The following is a 26,778-nucleotide window of genomic DNA, read 5'->3' on the forward strand; positions in this document are numbered from 1 at the left end:
GCTCTGTCCATGACTACTAACCATGACTGATGGAGACTAATTTCTACTTCAAGCGTCAGAAACAGCAACACTTCTGAATACCACTTGTCCTCCCTGGAGATTGCAAGGCAGACACCCTGAGCTCTGGCCCTTGCCCTCACACACTGCACAAGCACATTTACAATTACCTGGCTGGGTGTTTTTGCACATTTTTGGTTTTGTGAAAAGCAAGGTGCATTAGTAGCTCTCTGTGGGTGCAATAGAATCGACAGATTAGAAAGCAATGACGCCTGCCCCCTCCCCTGAACAAGCCCAATGAAGTGTTCTGCAGTAGACAAAAGCTAGCACACTATTTTGTAAAATCTGTCATGTAATCAGTGCTTTTTTTGGGGGGGGGGGTTACTCAAGGATACACAGTACTGGCACCTATGATTTCAAATGTTAAAAGCGTGGCACTTACTGTAGCAACTTCATGGAGAGTACCGGCACCCTTTTTGAAAAAGAAAAAGAAAGAAGAAAAAGAAAAGGCACTGGCCCTAATACAGATTTTGGGATCTGAGAGGCAGTGCGGTGTAGAGGTTAGAGCAGTGTTTCTTGGTCTTGGGCCACCAGCTCTTGTTTGACTACAACTCCCATCATCCCTGGCCACTGGTAGCTAGGGATGATAGGAGTTGTAGTCAAACAACAGCTGGGGACCCAAGATCCAGAAACACTGGGTTAGTGTGTTGGACTAAGACCTAGGAGACCAGTGTTCAAATCTCCAAAATGGAGAAAAGTCCTCCACAACGATGTGAGAGACTGATAAAGTCATACAGAAAACAATAACTTTAAGTTATTGCTGCTAAAGATAGTTCTGCAAGCTGAATCATAAGGCGTGCTTAGTTTTTCACACATGGCTTCTCTATTTTGGATTTATTTCTGTCAAATAAATCATGACGTGGTGTAGTATGTCATTTGTTGTTGTTCATCAGAGGTTGTATTTACCTAAGACCTGCTAAGGAACAGCTTGTTGTTATTACACTGACATATGTAAAACCACAGAATTCAAAGAGGGTGTACTTTCCTTTTCCCATGACACACACAAAAATTACACACACACATTTTTTTTCTTACAGGCCCACACAGCTTCCTCTCCTTTTCTGTCAGACCCACGGTCCATCCCACAGTGCTATGAAATGAGTCACAGAGGCAAGCTTCTTCTAAATGGATTTCTGTATTAGCCAATTACTTATAAATACATTTATTACAGTGAGCAAATCTGTGTATGCAGGGAGAAACAACAAAAACAAAACCATCGGCTACAGCGGAGACCCTGCAAAGACCAAGGAACTTGATCAGGAAAGGCAGAAGCCCTAGGCCACAGTCAGGCAGAAGGCCTGGAGCGGAGGGCCAGGGCAGGCAGAGGAAGAGGGGCAGAGAAGAAGGCTCCCACGCTCTGCCATTCAGGGTGGCACCCCCCAGGAGAAAGGCCTGTCTCAGAATCAAGGTCTAAGGCAGCCTGGGCCAAGCGGGCATTCTCCAGATGTTTTGGACCACAAACCCCTACCAGCCCCAGTAGTGATGGGAGTTGTAACCTAAAACACTGGAGGGTACTTGACTGGCAAAGGCTGCCAAAGGGAACTAAATACACAACAGTGAATGAAGCAGAAACTTAGAGCACCTTTAAAAAACAAACAAACCTGCCTCATAGTTTTGGGGTTTTTTAAAAGCCACTTAAGGACAAACATCTCCTCTCCAAAGTGTTCACAGGAGACTTGGATGCCTTTACAATGCCCACCCCGCTTTTAAAGGGGAATACAGGCATTTCCCCACCCCAAACATTAATTACCAAGAAAACCTCTATACAAGAAGCATCCCCCATAGGGCTTCTGGGGCTCCCCAAACCCATTCTGGCCAACAGGGGACGCTGATCCCTTCCCCCAAGCAACGTTTGTCAACACTGTCACCTAATTGAGATGGGAGTGACCCAACCAGGTCCCTAAAAGAGGCTGTTTGGGAAGGAGCAGCTAAAGGCACTTTGGGAATCAGAACCCTCCAGGGAGAGATGAAGGGAACCTTAGCACTTGCCAGGCACAGATAACAGGAATTGGATCTCAAACAGTTGTTGGCACCAGTATCTGCAGGCTGGAGTGGGGGGTCAGCGAGCCCCAGGTGAATTTGGAAACGTAGGGAGTGTGGAAACGGAGCTCTTAAGGTCTGGTGGCAGAGATTCTTACTGCCCTGAGGCTAAAGAGAGAAGGAGCTGGTGAGGAAGGAAAGGGCAGTCTAGGGAGGGGAGTGTGTCTGTGTGTTCTGAAGGAGCAGTCAAGGACCCCTGACGGCTGTGCTCAGCCAAGGGCCTTGTGGTTCCGTTAGTAATTTTGACGACTAAGAGAAGCAGGGGCAGACAGGAGCCAGGGTTGGAGTGAGCCGAGAAGATCCAATGCCAGGAGGAAGAGAGTTAGGTTGGGATGACGCCCGTAGCAAAGAGAATGATCAAGATCAGGATGATGGCCACAATGACGCAGATGATGATGATCATCTTGGCATTCTTCCACCAGTACTTGCGTGCCACCTTCTGTGAGGTTGTCTTGAAGTGTTCCGACTACAATGGAGAGAGAGAGAGAGAGAGAGAGAGAGAGAGAGAGAGAGAGAGAGAGAGAGAGAGAGAGAGAGAGCTGTGAACACAGGAGGAGAGAGACCCCTCAGCCACACACCAACCAATGTGGGACGGGAAAGGTCTCCTCACAAAAAACAAACAAGAATTAAGAACGTGAGATGATTCCTGCTGGATCAGGCCAAGGGCCATTAGGTGCCTGTGGGAAACCTGCTAGCAGCACTCTCCAGATGCCAGCATCATTTATACAATTCTATTGTGTCACCTTTTTGCTCAACTTAGAAGTCCCAAACACTGCAACCCTTTTCCCCCAGGGGAGTTGCTCCATTCCCTTGATCAGTTGCTTGCCTTTTCCTGGAACTTTTCCAACTCCGCAAAACCCTTTTTTGAGGAAAGGCAGCCGGAAGTGAACATAGTATTCCAAATGCAGTTGTACAACAGATTTGTGTAACTGCATCAAGTTACCAGCAGTTTTATTTTCAGTTCCTTTCCTAATTTCTCTAGCGTGGTACTGGGGTCCCAATATAGGTCAAACCCAGCAGTTACAAATTTGGCACAGAAATGGGACTGGCAGCCAAGCTATAATCGTTGTGATGTGTTCAGAATGCCTAGTCCCAGTTATTAAACTGGCCACCCAGCTGCGGTTTCCAGTCATCAAGGGCAGCCCAACACCCAATGCATGGCAGTAATCTATCTGCTGTTTGCATCTTCTGCAGCTCTGTCAGGCCATCAACAGCAGCCATTCCATCAGGAATGGAACTGCAGGGCCTCTCCATCAGCTCTGCTAAGAGACCGGCAAATGCTTGGCTCTGCTCCAAATTCTTTTCATTCCTGCTGCTCAAGACCTCCAAAACTAAGGATCAGTGCTTGCTTCCCCCTCCCCTCGACCTATTTCCTTTTGGGTTGTAAGCCTGAGGCAATCTTCTCGTTTATATTTGTAAGCTGAGCTTGAGCGCACTTTTTGTGTGTGTTGAAAACCGGGATAAAAGTGCCAATAAAATAATAATTAGCAAGTGTGTCTCTGTGTTGGAAAATGCCTCTGGAATTCTGTAAATATTTTATAGTTAATATTTTTATTCTGCTGTTGTGTTACCCATCCTGGGAGCATTTGTTGAAGGGCTGGATAATAAATTGAAATAATAAATAATAATAATAAATAATAAATAATAATAATGGCCGCTCATGGCACCCTGTTTCGATCAGGTACCCCCAATTAAGGCTGCTGAGCAACTTTCCAGCCACCAAACCCAGGTGACAGATTAAAAGTCAGCTAAACCCTTGCACATTCCTGTGCGCTAGTCTTAGGTGGTACGGCCAACTGCTCCGCCTCATTCCAGGAAACAGCTTAGCAAGTTGTAAATACCAAAGGTAGAATAAAGGGCAGAGGGTAGTTTGGGCCTTCCTGGGCTGCTCAGGGATTAATCAGCCACACTACAAACAGCTCCGCCCTGTCCACTATGCTCCTTAGACACAGGACCTCTGGTGCACTGCCTGAAAGGAGCTGGGGCTTGTGCCTCGGCCACCCTCTGCCTCAGCACCCACAGGCTGGTCACACAGACCAAATTGTGCCAGATTCTGACTTTTGAGCCAGAGGAGATCTCAGTTTAGAAGAGCCCAAGTTGGCAATGATAAAAGGACAACTGGGATCAGCTGCGCACCATGGAGAAAACCTGCGTGTTATTTTCAGAGCAGCTGGGAAGAAAATGCACTGGGTGCAAGTCCCTCTCTGTGGTAAGGAGGGATTTAAGACCCCGTCCCAACAGGACAGGTGTGCAGGCTACTTGCAGGGAAAATCACACTTGAAAGCCAAAGGAGCTAAACATTTTGCCCACTCTGAATTCTGAGCAGTGGCTGGGCTGAGGCACTGTTATCCGTGGATAAGGAGGAGGAGTTTTAATTTGCAGCAGAAACACTGTGAAGGCAAAGAATGCCTCCGTTGGCTGTACAGTGGGCTACAAACACACGTCTAAATACACCTATAGAGTTAGAACATGCTTGCCACTTGCAACATTCTTGAACCTGTGTGGAAAACCAGAGGATCATACCAAGTCACACCTTATGGTTCTGATGGCACTATTGCCAGAGCCCCAGCAATGCTGAAAAAGCCCCTGCTCTATCCATGAGGAACTTCCCCTTCAAGCTGAAGCTCTCAAGCTCAGAGCAAGTTTGCTGAGGGCAGGGGGTCTGTACCCTCTGGGTGCCTCCTCCCATCATCCTGAGGCAGCATGGCCAATGGTCAGGGATTATGGGAGCTGTAGTTCAGCAAAACTTAGACAGCCACAGGTTCCCTAGGTCTGTGTTTCTAACTGGAAAACATATTTCCTTCCAATTGAAACTTGCAGATGCGGCACAAGCAGAGATAACCAGATGTACAAATGTAAGATGGGGGACACCAGGCTGGCCAGTAGTACATGTGAAAGGGATCTAGGGGTCTTAGTAGATCACAAGCCTAACATGAGTCTGCCCAGGAATGGAAGAGTACCACTTTACTCTGTCTTGGTCAGATCTCACTTGGAGTTTTGTGTCCTGTTCTTGACAGCAGCTTAAGAATTGTATTGACAAGCTGAAACATGTGCAGAGGGAGTGACCAAGAGGATCAAGGGTCTAGAAATCAAACCTTATGAGGAACAGTTAAGGTAGCTGGGTATGTCTAGCCTGGAGAAGAGAACATTGAATCGAATCATAACATTGTGGAGTTGGAAGCGACCAAGAGTCCAACCCCACAATAACCAGGAATAACCATCTTCAAATATTTAAGGGGCTGTCCCATGTTAGATGGAGTGAGATTGTTTTCTGCTGGTGCAGAACGAAGGACCCAGACCAGTGGACCCAAATTACAAGAAAGGGGATTCTAACTAAACATTAGGAATAACTTTCTCATGGTAAGAGCTGCTTGACAGTGGAACAGACTCCCTCGGAAGATGGTGGGCTCTCCTTCATTGGTTTTGAAACGGTGATTGGATGGCCATCTGTCAGAGATTCTTTAACTGTGATTTCTGCATTGCAGGGGATTGAACTAGATGACCCTTGGGATTCTAGGAACTACCATCACTTTCCCCAATGCCTGCTTGGGGACTCTGCTCTTCTCTCCCGAGCCGCTAGGCAAGTCCCCCCACTCTTCAATGAAAGGAGCTTGGTGGCCTCCCGTGAAAACCTCACCCCCTTCGACTCTGCTCAGAGCACAAGTCTCAGAACCTACCGTCGCTTCCAGGTCCTCCGTCTTGTTGCGCAGGTGGTCCAGGTTCTCTCCCCTTGCCAGCATACGCTCCACGTTCTGCGTCATGATGTTTTTGACACCCTCCACCTCATTCTGGAGGTTCTTCACCTTGTCGCTTGCCATCCCGGGGGCGCTTCCACCCTCCTGGAGGGAAGAGAAAGAAGGAAGGAAGGGGGCTTAGTATGGGAGACCTGGGTCAGCCATGGATGTTGGCAACAGGAAGAAGGAAATCCAAATGGAGCTCCCAGCGTCCCACCCACCAACAAATATGGGACGGGAAAGGTCTTCTGCACAACCCTCACAAAACATAAACAAGAATGCATTTGAGAAACCCACAAGCAGGACCCAAACACAGAAGCAACTCTCCCCTCCCGTGGCTTCCAGCAACTGCGATTCAGAAGCATGGCTGCCTCCAACTGTGGATGCAGAGCAGTCCTCCTGGCTAGTACCCATCGATAGCCCTCTCCTCCATGAATTTGTCCAATCCTATTTTTAAGCCATCTAGGTTGGTAGCCATCACTGCCTCCATTGGCAGACTGTGCAAGGTTGATCCGGGGGATTGTGAATGAAGGGGCTGCTGACTGCCTAGGTCCCTGTTCAGAAAAGATCTCTGTTCCACAACTGCCAATATCATAATGCCTTTATACATATCTATGGTTTGACTGCCTTAGAATACTGTAAACAGCTCTGGTTGCCACACCTCAAAAGGGACATCGTAGAACTGGGTAAGGTGAAGAAAGGGGCAACCAGAGGATCAGGGGGCTGGAGAAAATTTAACTTCCCAAGGAGGAAAGGGAACATTTTAGGAGTTTTAGTTTAGGACTAAAAAAAATGTGTGTAAGGGGCAGGGGGAAAGGACAGAGGCACATAAGATCATGCATAGTGTGTGGAGAAAGTAGACTCTGTTAGAACCAAAGAAATCATCTAATGAAATGGAATATTGGAAGATCCAGGACAGGGGGGAAAAAGAAGTAGCACTTATCACAGAATCCGCAGTATGCAGGGATGGCCACCACCTCATACGGCTTTAAAAGGGGTCCAGACAAATAAATATAGGAGAAGGGTATCAACAGCTACTAGCCACGATGGCAACGTGCTTCCTCCACTGTCCAAGGCAGAATGACAGTTCCTGGGAGTCTGCAGTGGCGAGAGTACGACTGTAGCACTCAGGTTCTGGTTGCAGACTTCACATTGGGCCACCTGGCTGGCCAATGCAAGAACAGGATGCTGGACTAGATGGGCTCCCTTTGGCCTGCTCCATCAGCCAGGCTCTCCTCCTATTCTTAACAGGGCACACAATTTGCCACTACAGTAGCTGCTCATGCAAATGCCACTTGTGCAAGGGCAAAACAAGAACCAACAGACCAAAGAGGAAGAGAGCTCAAATTAATCCATTGGCCTTGCACCAAGACACACTCTGAAAATAGGAACCAAGTCTGATCAGAAAGAGCAGGCTTTGGTCGTACAAGAGAGGCCACTTTCACCCTGCCTGCCTGGGAGCGACGCGGTGGCTTGGGCACCTGCAGACTCCGCGCTGCCCCAAACAGCCTGCCCACCACCTCCCCATCAGCTGAGTGGGAAGAGGCAGGCAGGCTCCTCGGAGGCCCTGCAAAGCGCCCCGCTTGCGCCCCCCCATGGGCACAGGGCATGCCCGCCACCCCAGGTGCCCGATCGGCTTGCTCCGCCGCTGTCTTCAGCCCAAGCATCGCATTTCCTCGAGGGCAACTTTTTGCACCATACAGGTGCTGTGACATTAAGACTGTTAAAACCATAATGTATTTCTACATTATGAGAACATTACAAAGAGCTGGGCTGCTGGATGAGGCCAAAGGCCCATCTAATCCAGGATCCTGTTTTCAGTTGGTCAACCAGATGCCCCAATGGAAAGCTTGCAAGCAGGACCTGGTTGCCACAGCGCTCTCGCCACAGCGCTCTAACCCAGCGGCCAGTATTCAGAGGAACATTGCCTCTGAAAGTGGGGAGAATATAGAACATGTGACATCGCTCGCCTAATCCTCTTTGAAAGCCATCCAAGTTGCTGGCCATTACTGCACCTTGTGGGAGCAAATCCCATAGTTTAACTATGGACTATGTGAAGAAGTACTTTATTATATATTAATTATGCTATATTATGTACAATTCATATTAATTAAAGCACAGGAGGAACTCAGCATTATTAAAAACCCCACTAAAATGCCAGGAGTGTTAGACAAGGCCAAACAGATAAACAATACTTGTCTCAAGGAAGAGAAACCATTCGTCATCCTTATTCACATAGATGTTGCAATCCCGGTATCACCGGATTCACTCAAGAGTTTCACAGAGTTGTTTCCTCAGAAATTATCAGAGTCAGATGACTAAACTTGGGGATAAGAAAGCAAAGACAACTAACCTCCAGAAGTGGAGATTGCAGGCACCCAGGGGTGCCATCTCACCCTCAGGATTGTGGGTGCTCACCACCATAACGAGGACGTGCGACATCACACACACACACACACACTGGCACGCAAGCACAATGCACAAAGTTGCATTGCGCTTTTGGTGGGGGTGCTCCTCCTTGCAGCCTGCAAGGCCCCCTTTTCCCTGGGGAGGGGCTCAGACAGAGATTCTCCCTGGAAAAGGGGGCCTCACTTGCTGGCTGCAGAGGGTGGGGCTGAACTGCTTCTTTCTCAGAGGCAGAGCCCCAGAGGCCGGTTATCTGCCTCCCTCTGGTTTTGCTCCCTGACTTTGCGGGTGCCCAGCCCCCACAATTAGATTATTGTGGGTGCCCAAGCGCCCACAGCCCTGTGCAGTCACTGTAGCCACAATTTCTGGCCACCACAACACACGTCTTCTGAACTAATGCAGAGATACAATGGGCAGCCTCCACTGAACAGAAGCCTGGTATTTACTGATTCTATTTTATTTCATTACTATTGTATGAAAGAAAAACCAGTTATCAGTTACGGCAGACCCTGTAATGATCAGTGTGGAAATTGCAGCTGTACTCAGGATGCCACCTTTCCTATTAATCACTTTTATATAAAAAATAATAACCATTTTAGGGAATAGAAGTGTATTACATTATTCAAGGCTCAGTTTTTCTAACTGTAATTGCTGCCTTCAATGTACTTGCTGTGGGACTGAATCCTCAGTGTCCTGCTTTCGGGCTGTATCCCACCAAGTTATAGTGGACCCACAGAACTTAGTGGAGCTTAGTCATGTGCATTACTTTCAATAGGCCTACTCTGAGTACAGCTAACATTGGCTGCAACCATTTAGTACCAAGTCAGGTAAAACAAATGTGGACAGATTTTATTTCAGATGTCATAGAGTCACTGGAATTTGATTTCCACATCTCACTGGCCTGAAGTCTTTTAAAAACAGGTTGTACCACCTGGTGGTACGCAAGAAGGCTTGGGGACAGCCAGGTTTGGTGGTGAATTCTATAGCAAAGAGCAAAAACGCCACAGCTTAAGGACAGCAAACCCCTGCTTCAACACATGAAACCATTCTGTATCTTCTGAAACCAATCCTGAAAAGTAGAGACCAAAGAACTCCAGTTCACGGTCCAGACACCTCTAAGGATGTTGGCAGGGAGACACTCAAACAGTGCTCCATCCCATCTGCCCCTGGCGCCTGAGCCTGCTGCCAAGTCAGTTCTTCTGGAGAAGCTGCAGCGAAGAACCAGGAATGCTGTGCAGGAAGGCACCAGAGGTCTTGAGCAAGTCCCCAGCAGAAGTGACACATACTTTCCACTGGGAATGCAGAATATGCCAAGCATCCCCCAGAACCAGCAGAGCCACTCTGCGGTCAACAGCCTGGCATCACAAGCACAGCTTAGACCAGAAGGTCTGAGAAGGGTCTCAACCGCTCTCTCTCTCTCTCTCTCTCTCTCTCTCTCTCTCACACACACACACACACACACAGAGAGAGAGGGGCTTCTCCAACCTGGGGCCCTCTAGATGTTCTGGACTGTTGTTTCCTTCATCCCCAGCCCAGAGTTGCTTTAGTGGGAAGTAACAGAATCACAGAGTTGGAAGGGACCCAAAAGTCATCTAGTCCAAGCCCCTGCAGTGCAGGAATCTCAGCTAAAGCACCCATGACAGATGCCCACCCAACCTCTGTTTGAAAACCTCCAAGGAAGGGGAGTCCAGTCTCCCGAGGGAGACCATTCCACTGCCAAACAGCTCTTACGGTCAGAAAGTTTTTTCGAATGTTTAGTTGGAATCTCCTTTCTTGTAACTTGAAGCTATTGGTTTGAGTCCTACACTCCATAGCAGGAGAAAACAAGCATGCTACCACTCTCCATGTGACAATCCTTAAGATATTTGAAGATGGCCATCATATCTCCTCTCAGTCTCCTCTTTTCCAGGTTAAACATACCCAGCTACTTCAAGAGGTCCTCGTAAGGCTTATTGAACATACTGGTGGCCCTCCTCTGCACGCCTTCCAGCTTGTCAACATCCTTCTTAAATTGTGCCTGACTTGGTTAAAAAATTTCTTGATGATGTTTTTGTTGTTATTTTGGGGAAATTAATAAAATGTTATTTTTAAAAAATCCTTCTTAAATTGTGGTGCCCAGAATTTGACACAGTATTCCAAGTGTGGCCTTATGAAACTGTAACTAACTCCAGGGAACTGACAGCTGTTACAGAATAACCGTGGGAAAGTATTTGACCTTGCAGGACAATGTATCCAGAAGCCTTGGTGTGTGCTTTTTACAAAACAAATGCTCTACTGGAAGAATTACACGAAAAGGTGAACTGGATGGTCATTTCAACTAGAAATCTTAAACAGGAAGTGGAATGTTTTGACCAGACAGTGGGAAAATATGTGGAGCCCACTCAGGATTCAAACCAGGAGTGTGTTTTGACAGAACAGGAGTTTGTGGCATTAAATCAGGAGTGTGTTTTGACAGAACAGACCCAACAGAAGTATGATCTTTCGGATTGGACAAATGAATTTGGAAAAAGCCAGATTTGGAAAGGAAAAGTTTGGTGTGGTTTGGAAATGGGGGGCTGGATTGACCCCCCCCTATGTTGGGATGTCTGGACTTTTCAAATATGGTAATGGGCTGCGAAATGTTTGGGACTGTCGGGGCTCTCAATTTTGGAGGGCCCTTGAAACATGCTTTTAAATACCACATGGAATGCAGCGATGAACACGGAAAAGGGTCTGATCTGCCGAGAAGAGTTAAAAACATTGTTAAGTTGGAGCTACCACAAGCAAGAGATATTGTTAAGCTGGAGTTACCACGAGCAGGAGATAAGGGAAATTACAACTACAAATATGAAGAAGAGCCGCGGAAGGGCCATGGAAGCGACTTGAGGGCCTCGGACATAAGGTTACCGGGCTAGACTGATGGGAATAAGGACTGACAAATCCCGGAACCAGGAGGAAGGGGCGTTGGATAAAGATTGGACTTGTTAATACCTTTCTTTTTTTTACCATTATTAGAATGTTTTATAAAGTTGACGAATGTTAGAAAAATGTTGGAAGAAATCACCTGGCTTTAGCAAAGATGCTTAAAGAATTATGAAAGAATATTATGATTATAAGAAGCTGGCAAGGTTAAGACTTAAGCTTTAAATTTTAAGGTTTATCTTATTATAGAAAGATAGGATTAAAACAGTCTAGGGTAATGTAATGATAGAATTTTATGAAACATGGAAAGGAAAGGATTTGCTGGGATAATTAACAACTAGGATACAAAGGAAGGGAGGAGGAGGAGGTCTAAGAAAGAAGGTAATGACAGTCAAGGGTCTGAAAATAATGAACTTGTTTTTAAATGTTTTTTGTAAAGTTTGGGATTTTTGCAATTTTGTCACCTTTTGTTTTTTATTTGGAATTTTCTTCTTTCTTCTTTTTTACACGGTGGGAAGGGGATTCTTTGTATTTTCTTTTGTTGCTATTTTCTTGGTTTTTTTTCTTTATGGAACATTTTGAAAATTTTAATAAATATCTTTAAAGAAACAACAACAGAATTTGACACAGTATTCCAGGTGTGGCCTGGCCCAGGCAGAATACAGGTGGTACTATTATTTCCCTTGATCTGGACACTAGACTTCTGTGGATGCAGCCTAGAATGTTAGCTTTTTTTTGCTACTGCATCACACTGTGGACTCGTGTTAAGCTTGTGATCCACCAAGACCCCTAGATCCTTTTCACATGTACTGCTAGTAAGCCAGGTGACCCCCATCCTATATTTCTGAACCTGGTTCTTCCTGCCAAAGTGCAGAAACTTACATTTGTCCCTACGGAAATTCATTTTGTTAGCTTGTTCTCCAATATGTTAAGGTCGTTTTGAATTCTGTCTGTCTTCTGCGACATTAGCTACCCCTCCCAGTTTGGTGTCATCTGCAAATTTGATGAGCACCCCCTCAATTCCTTCATCCAAGTCATTTATAAATACGATGAACATCAACGGGCCCAGGACAGAACTCTGCAGCACCCCCTTGTCACTTCTTTCCAGGATGACAAGAAACCATTAATGAGTACTCTTTGGGTTCGGTCAGTCAACCAGCTACAAATCCACCTAACAGTTGCCTTGCTCAACACACATTTTACCAGCTCTTCATGAGAATATCATGGGGGACTTTGTCAAAAGCCTTACTGAAATCAAGATACACCATGTCCACAGCATTTCCCTGATCCACCAAGTTTGTAATTACATCAAAAAAGGGAATCAGATTGGTCTGGCATGACTTATTTCTGAGAAACCCATGCTGGGTCTTAGTAATCACAGCATCCTTTTCTAAATACTTGCAGACCAACTGAATTATCTCTTCCAGGACCTTCCTTGGTATCAATATCAAGCTCACAGGTTTGTAGTTACCTGGGTCTTTCCTCACTTTTTGAAGATGGGGACAACCTTTGCCTGCCTCCAGTCTGTAGGTACCTCACCTGTTCTCCAAGAGTTCTCAAATACTCTGAAATTACATCTGCAAGCTCCTTTAGTACCCTTCAATGCAGTTCATCAGGCCCTGGAGATCTGAATTAATTGAAAGTAGCTAGATGTTTCCTCTTTTCCTATCTTGGGCTGCAGCTCCCTCCTTACATCATTTATTCTGCTATCACCAGTTTGGGCACCGCTTTCCTTTTGGGTGAAAACAGGCAAAGTAGGTGTTGAAAAGTTCCGCCTTTTCTCTGTCCCCTGTAGCTTTTCTCTGTGTTCCCCAGCGAGAGGACCTACCACTTGCTTGTTCCTCCTCTTGCTTCGGACATAGCCAAAGAAACCTTTATTATTATTTTTAACCTCTCTTGCAAGCTTGAGCTATTCTGAACTTTAGCCAGCCTTATTTCCCCCCTGCAACTGTTGGCTACTCGTGTATACTCCTGCTTTGTGAGTTCCCCTTTCTTCCATTTCTTATACATGCCCTTCTTAACTCCCAGCTCATCTGTAAGTTCCTTAGATGCCTCCCACTTTTCTTTCTTGTTGGTATTGCCTACATTTGGGTCTTCAATATTTCCCCTTTTAGAAACTCCCATCCTTCTTGGACTCCCTTCTCTTTGAGTATTTCCGACCATGGGATCATACCCAGTAGCTCCTTCAGCCTTTTGAAATTGGCCTTTTTAAAGTCCAGAGTGTGTCTCCGACTACACTCAGCTCCCCCTTTTTTCCTGAAACCCAGGAGAATAGTATCACTTCCTCCCAAGTTTCCCAGTACTTCCACTTCATTTATCTGTTCTTCCCTACTGGTGAGGACCAGGTTCAAGACAGACAAGCCCCTTGTTGGTTCTTCCACCTTCTGGGAAATGAAATTGTCAGCGATGGAATGGAGGAATTTTTCAGACCTTACACTCTTGGCAGAGTTTGAGTCCCAACAGATATCAGGGAAGTTGAAGTTCCCCATGATTACTATATCTCTCCCTTTTGAATGTTTGGTAATCTGCTCTAGTAAGGCATCATCCAAGTCTTCAGTGTGGCTTGGTGGTCTACAGCAGACACACACAGTAAGGTCACTGTTGTTTCTCTCTCCTACCATTTTTACCCATAAAAATCTCAATCTGCTTTTCATGCTCCAGGTCATGGATTTCTTCAGAAGTGTACACATCTGTTATATACAATGCTACTCCTCCTCCTTTCTTGTTTGGCTTATTCCTTCTGAACAGGTTATACCCCTCAATTCCTACATTCCAGTCATGAGTCTCATCCCACCAGGTTTCTGCAATGCCTACCAGGTTGTATTTGCCATCCTGTATTAAAAGCTCCAATTCATCTTGTTTGTTTCCCATCCTGTTTGTTTCCCATACTCTGTGCATTTGTGTGGTGCAAGAGGCTTCAACCTCTGGAGCCCAGCAATGCTGGTGTAGCCAAGAGTGTTGTCCCTGGGCTCTAACAGCAGAACAGGGAGAGCCATCTTTTTCCCTGCCACCCAGCTGATTGCTGGGCATCTGTCCTGTTATAAGCCTCAAGCTGACCAGTCGGTAGTTGCCTGGTCCTCTTCTTTTATCGTTTTGAAGATGGGGACAACATCTGCCTATCTCCAGTCCACAGGGACCTCACTTGCTCTCCACAAATTCTCATTGATTATAGACAGAGGCTCTGAGATTACACCTGCAGTTACTTTAGTACCCTTGGCTGCAGCCCATTAGAGATTTGATTTGAATTACTTTAAAGTAGCTAGGTGTTCCTTTACCACCTCTTCCTATCTTGGGCTGCAGCTACCACTCTGCACCATTTATTATATCACCACCAAGTTGGGCGCAGCTTTCTCTTTGAGACAGAGGCAAAGCAGGTGATGAGCAGTTTCGGCCTCTGCCACCCAGTAGCACTTCTGTTTTGTTTACACTCAGAGGGCCTACTACTTGCTTGTTCTTCCTCTTGTTTCAAACATAGATGGGGGGAAAACATTTTTATTATTTTTGACTTCACTTGCAAGCCTATGTTCATGCTGAGCTTTAGCCTATCTGACCTTCTCCATGAAAGTGTTGGCTAACCTAAAAACATCTTTACTGGCAGGCAATGTATAACTCCTCAAAAAATTAGTAAGGGAATAAAGGGACTTTTCCTGTCTCTGGTGGAAATGACCACAGGCTGCTGCATTCTCAAATGAAATCTTTCAGGAGATATAAAAAAAATTAATAAACATATTAAAATTTATCCTCTGTTATCCTTGCTAAATATGTGGAAATATACCATGAAGACATTTTGCCAAAAGGAAATTTTGACATGGATGCTGTCAGCTGTCAGGATTTGTACAGCACAACAGCGGAAATGACTTAAAAAAATATGTCTATATCCTTATGGCATAAAAATATATGGAAGTTGGTTATTGCAGGAAAAAATAGAACGTACGTTACAGGTCTCTAAAGGGTTGGAAGATTCCAGTGATTTCTACTCAGTATGGTGGGATTTTATTTTACATAGTTTAGCTTCAGATTCACAGAGAAATATGGATGCCATGGTCTTAGATTAGATGTTGGGGTACTTAACTTCCTCCCTGCGCATGCCAGGCCTCTTCTGTGACACTCTTCCAGCTCCAGAGGTTGGAAGGGTGATCTCACTAGGGGGGTCTTTCACCTCCAAGTTGCCATAATGGCAGTTTGTGGGTCTGGGGGGCCAGGTCTTCTCTTCCCATGCCCTAAGGTATGTGCCTAGATGCACATACCGCTTATGTGCCTTGAAATGTTTTTCCTCACTCAATGCCCCAAAGAGGCTCCAAGCACCAAACCCTTTGACTCAGGGCTCCTTTTCGCCACACAGATGTCCAAACCCACAACTGTGATTTCTTTTCCTTACTAGAAAATTGTATACTCCCAAATGCATTTGCAAAAGGATTGGTTCCATTTGTCTTAGGGATTTGTAATCAGAACTCCATAAGCAAGCTCTAATACTTTAATTTGGCTGCCAAGGAACAAAGGACTATTGGGTTTAATTCTTTCACAGTCATATTCTTAACCTTGTAAACTATACCCAGGTTTTCTCGTTCCCACAATTTTTACTCTCCTGCAGGGCTGGTTCAAAGGCTTGGCTTCAGCCATTATAGTCTCTGGGCAGCTCCAGATGCACTTTTCCATTTGCATTCATAATTCTTTGTGTTTGCGATGGTATTGGGGCAGTTATAAGCAGTCCCACTTTCAATACGGTTTGAGCCTACCAACAGTTTCAGGGTGGACACGCTGCTTCATTTCTGGTCAACGCATGTCCTGTAACTTCCTACTGAAATCCTTTAACTCCTCATTCCACAAACGTTCTGATTTACTTTTTTTTTGTCTCACCTTTGGTGCAAGAGGATACCTCCCAACAGCAATAAGACAATAACACTGGGGAAGTGGAACGATGTGTGTATGGTCCAGGATAAATACACCAATAATGCACAATGATTGTGTCAATGGCATGTTATGGTACACCCCCCCCCAAACAAACAAAGCAATCTGGAGGGGCCCTCTGTGCTCTAGCATTCTACTTATAGCTGCTAGAGTCTGAACGAGGTCAATTTTTACAGAACCACAAATACAAGCAAGCAGTAACAGAAATTCAGTAATATATTCAGCTAAAGGTAGGGCATAGGGAATCTAATTTTGAATAAATGTGCAATTAATTGTTTTGAATTTTATTATGTTATTATGGGTTCATGGATTGTGCAAGCCTCTATTCTGAATATATATATATATATTGTTATGTGTAGCGGGCAAATTTGGAGTAAGACAGTTGGATGGCACCTGGTATGCCTCCTTCCAGAAACTCCTGCAGTCAAGCTGGTGCCAAATGTCTTGCTCTGCTTTCCTTTGGACCACATCAGTGAGGCCAAGACAGGGGTCTTGTAGTCTGGAAAGCCTAGGACCTCCATACACATTGCCCAGGCCTGCACCCCAGAAAAGTCACTTCGGTGCTGCTAACACAGCAGGAACAACATGGGAGGCACCAGTTATGGGTTACCAGTCACTGCAGCCATAGCAGGCGCTGCCATTCTCTAACGGTTTGCCTCTAGAGACAGACGGATGCCAACAACAGGGGTAAGGGGCACTGGGGGTGAGTACATGGATCCAAGGGGGCTGTGGCCGAAAAAGTTTCAGATCCACTGATCTAAACTGTGTACAAGGATGACCCTAGAGGGGTGAGAAGTGGCTTTCCTGGACAGCCAGCATTTCAAAATCCAACATTCCACAGAACAAAGAAGCTGGGCTTTTCCTTGAACATTCTCTTGGCAGCTCTGACATCAAAACTGGAGTAAAAACATCCCACACACTGCCAGGGCTGGAATTAATAGCTGCCTTATCTTCAGACCTATTTCTGGAAGCTGTTTGCTAGGAAATGCAAAGCAGGAGTCCAAAAGTCTGGACCAGGGCAGGTCTGCTATACCCTGTGCTTGCTTCCCTAAACAATGAAAACACCACCACCATTTACAGTCACCCTGAGGCAGCTAAGTGCACCCTCCGTGCAAGACCCAGGACAGTTCAGGGGATATAGGGCTGAGGTTACACCAGGAGGGGTCAAAACCCAGTGCAGTCCTGGGCTCACACCCAAGTCATGGGATAGGCACTCACTCTCTGCTATCACTCACTTTTGCACAAGGAACCCACTGACCTCACACAGCTGTTGTGATGACAGTCAATAACAGACCATAAAAGCTATTTCCATGTAGAAAAACCGCTACACAGCTAATGAGCCACCAGTGCAGGTCAAGAGTAATGAGAAGCTGGAATTGAACATGGCAGCCTCTCCCAACAAAATGCTCTGCAGATGTTTTGGACTACAACTCCCATCGGTCCCATCATCAAACTTGGGTGGAGGTGACAGGAAATGTAGTCTAGAAACAGATTCTGGGCTCATCCACACTGACCTTTTGCTGCAATCTTTCCAGGCACAGATCCGTACTTAAATGCTCCATGTCAGAATGTTTTTTTGTTTTTGTTTGCCCCAGTGAAATCTTGCTCTTTAGCACTCAGTCAGAGCAAACGTCAATTCAGGTTTTCTACAGATTGCCATTTGCTCCAAGCGAGCTTTAAAGAGTGGGTTTTTGTGGTGAAAGCTCTGGGGCAAAAAAAAAAAAAAGGTGTTTGTACTCAGACACAGAGCTTTAAAGTGCAGACGTTGCCTGGAGGAAAGGCAAGTGTGGATAAACCCTCACACTATCTATTTAAAGCGCATGACTTCCCCCAGATAATTCTGGGAGCTGTGGTTTGTAAAGGGTGCTGGAAATGGCAGCTCTGTGAGGAGGAAACTACCATTCCCAGGATTCTCTGGGAGGAAGTCATGTGCTTTAAATGTGCATTGAATATGCTGTAATTGTACAGCATGGATTTGACAGCTGGACGGCTTATGGCTCAAGAATGCTGGACTGGTGCGTGAAGAATCCAGAGGATGAAAGAGCAGCATAATAAAGTTTCAGTGATGAGATTAACAGAAGAAATATCCTAGCAGTGGGATGGACTCTGGACTCTCTTAAGAGGTTTCTGAGCACGGATCCAGCAGCGATGGGCTTCTGGCATTGGCGGGGTAGGACTGGATGACATTTGGGGCACCTTGGGGGCAAGATCTCAGTGCCCCCCCCCCCAGAGTGCTAAGCTGCAGCCAGGGGTGACAACTTGAAAAAAAAATGGGGCGGGGCATAATTGATCGTATGACACGGTGCACTATTTGAAGGCAAGGCTCGTCAACTTTGGGGGGCGCTGGACCCTCAAATATTTTATTGGGATGCTGAAGACCCCACAACCCCTAGGAGTTGGCTCCTCTCTGGCTGCGGCGGTTCCAGTGTCGGCTTGGGGTCAAGGCGGGCGGTGTTGGGATCCCCGCTCAGCCACGGCCAGTTCCACCTCTCCCAGCCTAACCAGCCTCGCCGGGTTGTTGGGAAGACACAGAGCGGGCGGGGACTCGCGGAAAGCCTGGCACTGTTGCCCGAGCTTGCAAAAGGGCCACTTGTTGGTTTCTAGAGGGCGTCTGCAAAGGCCGGAAAGGTTTCGAGGAGAAGCCCGGGAGGAGGAGGAGCCCAACTCGCCCCGGCAGCCCAGACCAGGAAGAGCGCCAAGCCCCGCCAAAGAGGTTTTTTCCCGCGGGGGCCGGAGCCTCGTCCCGGGGCCTCCGAACCCCCCCCCCCCGCGCCACCACCACTCCTGCCCAGCGCCCCTGCGCGCCGCCTCGACGCCGGCCGAGCCCGAGGGCGGAAGGAAGGCAGGCGCGCCAGAGCCGGGGGAACCCCGAGCCCGCGCCAGAGGGGGAGCCCTGGTCCAGGGACGCGGCCTCGAGAGGCAGCCCCCGCCCTCCCCTGGCCCAGCGCCCGCTCCGCGTCCCCCGCCCAGCCCCGTCGAGGCGCGGCGCCGGAAAGCTCACCATGAGCCCGTCGAGTGGGTTCCCCCAGCAGCCGCTTCCCGGTCCTCGGCCAGCTCCCCAAAACTTCCTGCTTCTCTCTCTCTCGCTCCCCGCCGGCGGCCGCCCCTTCCTGTCCGCCTACCTTCTGGGCTCAGGTGGCCCGGGGCGGGTCCTCTCCTCCTCCGACGCCGCGCCTCCTTCCGAGAGAGCGGCCCCAGGAGGAGCCCCACCCCCGCGGCTGCTGCTTGGTGTTTCCTTGACGTGGCTCGAGGCCCAGCGGAGGCCAGTGTCTTCAAGAAATAGGGTTTATTAACAGGGATGGGCATGGGCGTTGCCAGGGGGGGGGGCAGCTGCCTCTCCCTGCCCCCCTAAATCAATAAAATCAGTAAAAATACATAGCAGACTCAGGTTCTGCCATCCCCAACAAAAGGCTTGCCCCCCAACAAAAATCTTGGCTACACCCATGTACCTAGGGGTTGTAGTTACAGGTAGGTAGCCGTGTTGGTCTGCTGTAGTCGAAACAAAATTTAAAAAAATCTTTCCAGTAGCACCTTAGAGACCAGCTAAGTTTGCTATTGGTATGAGCTTTTGTATATCTGAGGAAGTGTGCAGGCACACAAAAGCTCATACCAATAACATACTTAGCTGATCTTAAGGTGCTACTGGAAGGGATTTTTTATTTTGTTTAGACCTAGGGCAGGGGTCTGCAACCTTTAAGACAAAAAGAGCCACTTGGACCCATTTCCGAAGAGAAAAAAAACGGAGCCGCAAAACCATTGCGACATTTAAAACAAATATATCTCCAGAGCCGCGATGTGACAGCGGGTGGGAAGGTGACGTCGGGACGGTGCGTGACTAACGCACGCACCGCCCCCATGCGACGTCACAGCCAGTACACCGCCCGCCACAGTGGGGAGTGTCGGGGCGCACAATGCGCCTCCTCCCCTCGCTAGTATCCGCCCCGGAGCCGCGGCAAAGGTGTAAAAGAGCCACATGCGGCTCCGGAGCTGCGGGTTGCAGACCCCTGACCTAGGGGTTGGTTAGGTTTGCCCCCACCAAGGGCGTAGGCCCAGTGGGCGCAGAAATCTCTCCACACTGGCTTGGAGTGGCTAGGAGCCTTCCTGCCCCGTCCGCACTCTCCCTGCCAAGGGCACAAGAGTGGTACGCTTCTTTTAACACATCTTTACACTTGGAAGTCTGCAATGGAGGAGGTGCAGAACATTATATCTCAATAAAAGACCTGCACAGAGCTTGTCTGAGGCCCAGGAGTGGGACTGTTTTGTTGTTTCTCAAACCGGACTGGAGATCTTTAGCCCCTGTTGGCCAAGGTGTGAACATCTCTGTTATGTACTAAAGTTCTCACCCTGGGCCAGCAGGGGGATACTGTACAGTGGTACCTCGCAAGACGAATGCCCCGCAAGACGGAAAACTCGCAAAACGAAAGGGTTTTTGGTTTTTTGAGTTGCTTCGCAAGACGATTTCCCCTATGGGCTTGCTTCGCAAGACGGAAACGTCTTGCAAGTTTGTTTCCTTTTTCTTAAAACCGTTAATACAGTTGCGACTTGACTTCGAGGAGCAACTCATAGCACGCGGTGTGGTAGCCTTTTTTGAGGTTTTTGAAGACTTTGGCAGTGGCGTAGCGTGGGTTCTCAGCACCCGGGGCAAGGCAAGTAATTTGCGCCCCCTAACCCGTGGATTTTAGCACTCGAGTCTCTTCCGCGCCCCCCCAGATATTGCGCCAGATGCGGCAGGCCCCCCCTGCACCCCCCACGCTACGCCACTGCTCCCACCACAAGTCTTCAGGACAGCCATCCGAAGGCTGGCGCGGGGAGAAGGTCTCTCCGCCCCACCGCCAGGCTTCGGAGCAGCCTTCCGAAGCCTGGCGGCGGGAGGATGTCTCTCCGCCCCACCGCCAGGCTTCGGAGGAGCCTTCCGAAGGCTGGCGGTGGGGCGGAGAGACCTCCTCCCGCCGCCAGGCTTTGGAGCAGCCTTCCGAAGGCTGGCGGTGGGGCGGAGAGACCTCCTCCCGCCGCCAGGCTTTGGAGCAGCCTTCCGAAGGCTGGCGGTGGGACGGAGAGCCCTCCTCCCGCCGCCAGGCTTTGGAGCAGCCTTCCGAAGGCTGGCGGTGGGGCGGAGAGCCCTCCTCCCGCCGCCAGCCTTCGGAGCATCCTTCCGAAGTCTGGCGGCGGGAGCAGGTCTCTCTGCCCCACCGCCAGGCTTCGGAGGAGGTCCGAGGACAGTGGGGAAGATGCGCTGCGCTTCCCCGCTGTCCCGGAGATTTCTCTATGGACTTTTGTCTTGCGAAGGGCCGGCCAAACGCGCCCCCCCCCAATGTTGCACCCGGTGCGGCCGGCACCCCTGGCACCCCCCACGCTACGCCACTGGACTTTGGTGATTTTTGAAGCTTTTCCAAAACTTTTCCGAAACCGTGCTTCGCAAGACGAAAAAACTCGCGGAACGAATTAATTTCGTCTTGCGAGGCACCACTGTAGATAGTTTTCACTCAGGTCCACATATGCAAATAAGGGATTGAAAGTGATGTTCAGTGATTGGATAGTTACAGAAAGTTGTTACAGTTGCGTTGTACTGGAGCTCTATATAAGCAGGCTGGCTAAACCCTTCAGTTCAGTTCTGTTCTGGCCTGTGAATAAACAAGAGCTGTTTGAAGAATCACTGTGTTGTCTGATATGTTCACCCACAACTTAACAATCTCCGTCAAGGGTAAAGACACCCCACCCTCCTCCTCAGTGCCTCCCCGTTGTGAACTCCAGCAGATTGGAATCTGGCTGACATGGAGCTGTGCTGGGGTGGGTGAGAGAGATGTGAAACCTAGCAGGAAGGGACGGGTCACCTTCATTGTGCTCTAAGGCAATACAGTGGTACCTCGGGTTAAGTACTTAATTCGTTCAGGATGTCCGCTCTTAACCTGAAACTGTTCTTAACCTGAAGCACCACTTTAGCTAATGGGGCCTCCTGCTGACACTGCTCCACCAGAGCACAATTTCTGTTCTCATGCTGCTTCCTGAAGCAAAGTTCTTAACCCGAGGTACTATTTCTGGGTTAGTGGAGTCTGTAACCTGAAGCGTATGTAACCTAAAGTGTATGTAACCTGAGGTACCACTGTAATGTGAACCCAGCTGCCCTCAACTCCCTACAGCCTCCACCCTATCCCATAGCAATCCAGAAGCCAAGGACTGGAGTGGGACCCTAGTTCAAATCCCCACTGAATCCTAAAGCTCACTTAGTGGCCTGGAGCCAGCTGGTACCTTTCAGCCTAACTTGCTGTTGTTGTGAGGGTAAAATTAGTGGAAGGGAGAACTTTCAACACAACCTGAGCTCTTTGGTGTAAGGTCTTGGGTCAAAAATATGGCAGGCCTCCAGGGATAGCGAAGACTCCACTTTTCCTGCATACTGCTGCCTGAAAGTCAGAAATGGCTGGATGAGGAAGAGCAGGCTTTGAAGACTGACATTTTTGGTAAAGCGCTTCACCAAAGGCCCCTTAGATAAGACTACAGATCCTCTTATGGATCATAACTGGTTGAAGATGATGAGGTGTAGAGTAGAAATAAATGGACAAATTAAGAAATGGGGTTCTCCAAGGATCAATATTGGGCCCTGTGCTTCTGAAGTTGTTTGTAAGTGTCCTGGAGTGTCCAAGATGGTTAAAACCTTAGTTCTGGCTGCCTCAGTGGGAGAGAAGGGAGGCAGAAGGCTCACTGCATCCGCTTTGCTGAAAGCCCAGCTCCATTGGAAACCTCCTACCCCTGCACTGCGCCTGTGTATGAGGTTTATTTCCCTCCTCTTCCTTCCTGTCCCCCTTTCCTTGTGTATTGCTAGATTGTGAGTCTGCAGGCAGGGACGCAGGTGGCGCTGTGGTCTAAACCACAGAGCCTAGGGCTTGCTGATCAGAAGGTCAGCGGTTCCAAACCACATGACGGGGTGAGCGAGCCCCCGTTGCTCAGTCCCTGCTCCTGCCAACCTAGCAGTTTGAAAGCACGCCAAAAAGTGCAGGTAGATAAATAGATACTGCTCCGGCAGGAAAGTAAACAGCATTTCCGTGTGCTGCTCTGGTTTGCCAGAAGCGGCTTAGTCATGCTGGCCACATGACCCAGAAGCTGTACACTGGCTCCCTCGGCCAATAAAGCGAGATGAGTGCCGCAACCCCAGAGTCGACCACGACTGGACCTAATGGCCAGGGGTCCCTTTACCTTTAAGTCTGCAAGCAGGGACTGCCTTCCTCTAATAGTATGTAAGCCACTCTCCGGGAGCCCTTTTGGCTGAAGGGTAGGGTACAGCTGCTATAAATAAATACCAAATAAATAATAAAATGCTGCTTGCCTCCCAAATAAATATCAACATGCTGCCACTTTAATGTGCCTTTGCTGCACTGTGGCCATCTATGCACCTCACTGCACTGTCACACACATGGGTGGCAGCAGCCACAAGACTGCCCAGTCTCTCTGTGTGTCTGTGAGCCAAAAGGCCTGCCTTGTGGGCTCAGTCTTTCCTCAAGTTGTTTGCAAGAACCTCTGCTCCTAGAAACTGACCCTTGACCATATATATGTAATTTCTATACTGCCCTTCTTCCGAGGATCACAGGGATTACAATATAAGAACACAAAAATACATAACATAGTTATTCTTTGAGCCTGAGATGAATGGTGGTGTACAAATGTAATACTGTATTTTTCGCTCTATAACACGCACCTGACCATAACACGCATGTAGTTTTTAGAGGAGGAAAATCCGTAGGCATGCCACCCGTAGGCATTCCCTCCATAACACGCACAGGCATTTCCCCTTACTTTCTAGGAGGAAAAAAGTGAGTGTTATGGTACAAAAAATACGGTAAATTTAAACCAATCAAGCCGCCGCCCCCCCCCCCCAGTTTAAAAGGCCATAGGTTGTTTAATTAGCCAAAGGCCTTAAATACACAACTGATCCCCTCCCCCTTGGCTGGTGCTGCGTGTGTGACTGTGCCCAGTGAAGTGAACTGATCACCATTCCCCCCACCCCACATTGCACTAATAAACTCCCTACAGGGAAGAGAGTGAGCTGATTTTCCTTGCCCCTGCCCAAGTGCTGTTCTTCCAGAAAAAAAGGCAATGGTGCCCACATGGGGGGGGGGGGCAGAGCTGAGTTCCTGCAAGTTCCGGCTGAAGAAAAGCCCTGCCCCTGCCTGAGATCCTTCGAAGGAGAAGCTCCTCCTAAGGGTTGTCTCCTGCTCTTTCTGACATTTTTGTGGGGGCTGGACGCCAGTGTGGTGTAGTGGTTAAGAGCGATGGACTCGTATTCTGGTGAACCGGGTTCGCTTCCCCGCTCCTCCACATGCAGCTGCTGGGTGGCCCTGGGCTAGTGACACTTCTTTGAAGTCTCTCAGCCCCACTCACCTCACAGAGTGTTTGTTGTGGGGGAGGAAGGGAAAGGAGAATGTTAGCCGCTTTGAGACTCCTTCGGGTAGTGATAATGTGGGCTATCAAATCCAAACTCCTCTTCTTCTTCCTCTTCCTCTTCACCTTTGATCAGGAACATGGAAAGAACTGACTGGTAGTCCTTTAAAAAGCATTAGGCACTTGTCACCTTTAATTTTTGTAAACTGGTTTGTTCGTTTTTTTACTTGAATGTCAGATCCTGTCAGATTGTGTCAGATCCTGGCCAAAGCACTAACACTTTAGCTGTGGGAGGAGCTTATCAGAGTTTGTAGGGCAGCGGTGCGCGCCTAGCGGCGCGCGCAGTTATATCTATCTTTTAGATTTAGGGGAGCTAGTCTCAAACGTTTGTGGGGGGAGACCTAGGTTTTTTTTTGTGGGCGAAGTTATTTGTCCTGTCTTCAAGCTTTTTATGATGGAGGACCTCTGTAGCCACCCCCAACAACACGATCTCAAGATGGAAGGGGAGGGAACAGCTGCAGTCGCCTGCGATTCCTGCGCAATGTTTGCCATCTTGCCAAAGGTTGCAGGCAGCTTCACCTGCAGCAATTGCATGTTGATTGCCCTTTTAAAAGACAAAGTCCAGCAACTGGAGGAACGTGTAGCTACGCTCCAAAGAATTAGAGAGCTGGAGCTCTTCTTGGAAGCAACAGAGCACACCGTCCCCACCAAGGAGGAGACAGGGGACTCCCCTGAGAAGGAGGCTAGTTCATCAACACAGGAGCCAGATATATGGAGAAACGTGACTCAAAGAAGTAGGAGGCCCAGGGTTCACTCTGATTGTTTAGAAATACACAATCGCTTTGAGGTCCTCTCCCCTAGCATGGAAGACGAAGAGCAGACTCCATTTGAGGATCTCTCCCTCATTACAGTCGATCAGGTATATGAAGACGAGCAGCAAAGTCAGTCCTCAGGGAATGTGCAGGCGACCTTGGAACGGACAGCTCACGGAAGAACCCCGACCAAACCCAAGAGGAGGCGTGTAGTGGTGATAGGGGATTCCCTACTGAGGGGAACAGAAGCAGTGATCTGTGGGCCTGACAAGATGTCTCGGGAAGTGTGCTGTCTCCCCGGGGCTAAGATCCAAGATGTAACTGAACGACTGCAAGGAATCATAAAACCCACTGACAAATACCCCTTCCTCTTGGTTCATGTGGGAACCAATGACACTGCAAGCAATAGCCTCCAGAAGATCAAAAGAGACTACGAGGCTCTCGGCAGGAAATTGAAGCAACTAAATGCACAAATTGTCATCTCATCTGTCCTCCCAGTTGAACGACGTGGCCCAGGGAGAGAGGGGAAAATAGTGGAAGTGAACAGCTGGCTTCGCAAATGGTGTAAACAGGAACGGTTTGGATTCTTAGATCACGGACTGCAGTTTCTTGAAGATGGACTTCTGGCAAGTGATGGGCTGCACCTCACAACGGTTGGGAGGAATGTTTTTGCCAAAAATCTCAGAAACCTCATCAGGAGGGCTTTAAACTGACTAATGTGGGGGAGGGAGACAGTGCTCCTGAAGGTAGGAGTCTATCAATTAATGAAGATGATCATCCAAATGTCATAGACCAAATGGAGCAAACAGCACACGGACCTAGTGGTGGGAGGAAAAAATCCTTAAATAAGAGACACGGGGGAATGATTAATGGACTTCAATGTCTGTACACTAATGCGCAAAGCATGGGAAATAAACAAGATGAGCTTGAGCTCTTGGTACAGCAAACTAAATATGACATAATAGGCATCACTGAAACCTGGTGGGATAAGTCCCACGATTGGAATGTAATAATGGGGGGATACAATCTATTTCAGAGAAACAGACCAGACAAGAAAGGAGGAGGAGTGGCGTTATATGTCAGGGATGTGTATACCTGTGAAGAGATCCAAGATTTAGAACCTCAAAGCCAATGTGAGAGCATTTGGGTCAAAATTAAGGGAGAGAAGAATAACAGAGACCTCATTGTGGGAGTTTACTATAGACCCCCAAGCCAAACGGAGGACATAGATGATGCCTTCCTGGAACAGATGGCCAAGCATGCAAAAGGAAGGGAGATAGTAGTAATGGGGGACTTCAATTACCCGGATATTTGTTGGACGTCAAACTCAGCCAAGAGCATAAGGTCAAACAGATTCCTCACTGGCCTTGCAGACAACTTCATTGTCCAGAAAGTGGGAGAAGCAACAAGAGGAACAGCCATTTTAGATCTGGTCCTAACCAATGTTGATGACCTGGTTAGTGGGGTAGAAGTGGAAGGATCATTAGGCGCGAGTGATCATGCTCTTCTGAAGTTTACTATACAGCGGAAAGGAGCAGCCAAGCATACTA

At 48.1% G+C, this 26,778-nt stretch overlaps 2 protein-coding genes and 1 long non-coding RNA gene across 4 annotated transcripts in view; 1 reads left to right on the forward strand and 2 right to left on the reverse strand.

Annotated features, from left to right (window-relative positions):
• Nucleotides 1-26,778, reverse strand: part of RNF181 (ring finger protein 181) — a 166,822-nt gene that overhangs the window by 133,399 nt on the left and 6,645 nt on the right. The window lies entirely within an intron of this gene.
• On the reverse strand, nucleotides 1,174-19,289 carry VAMP8 (vesicle associated membrane protein 8). 2 transcript variants are annotated; one of them, XM_081203311.1, is made up of 3 exons: nucleotides 19,169-19,289; nucleotides 5,775-5,936; nucleotides 1,174-2,563 (listed from the first exon to the last, which is right to left on the reverse strand). In XM_081203311.1, the coding sequence occupies exons 2-3, from the start codon at nucleotides 5,913-5,915 to the stop codon at nucleotides 2,420-2,422; spliced, it is 285 nt and encodes a 94-aa protein (XP_081059437.1). In that variant the 5' UTR covers nucleotides 5,916-5,936; nucleotides 19,169-19,289; the 3' UTR covers nucleotides 1,174-2,419. The 2 variants fall into 2 exon arrangements, with proteins under 2 accessions (XP_081059437.1, XP_081059436.1); XM_081203310.1 differs by having other exon boundaries at nucleotides 19,048-19,208.
• On the forward strand, nucleotides 19,725-21,696 carry LOC308592099. The gene is made up of 2 exons (XR_014010375.1): nucleotides 19,725-20,419; nucleotides 21,523-21,696. It is a non-coding gene; the product is annotated as an uncharacterized lncRNA (long non-coding RNA).

This window comes from Podarcis bocagei (assembly GCF_964188305.1).
Source record: "Podarcis bocagei genome assembly, chromosome: 7".
NCBI classification, from domain to species: Eukaryota; Metazoa; Chordata; class Lepidosauria; order Squamata; family Lacertidae; genus Podarcis; species Podarcis bocagei.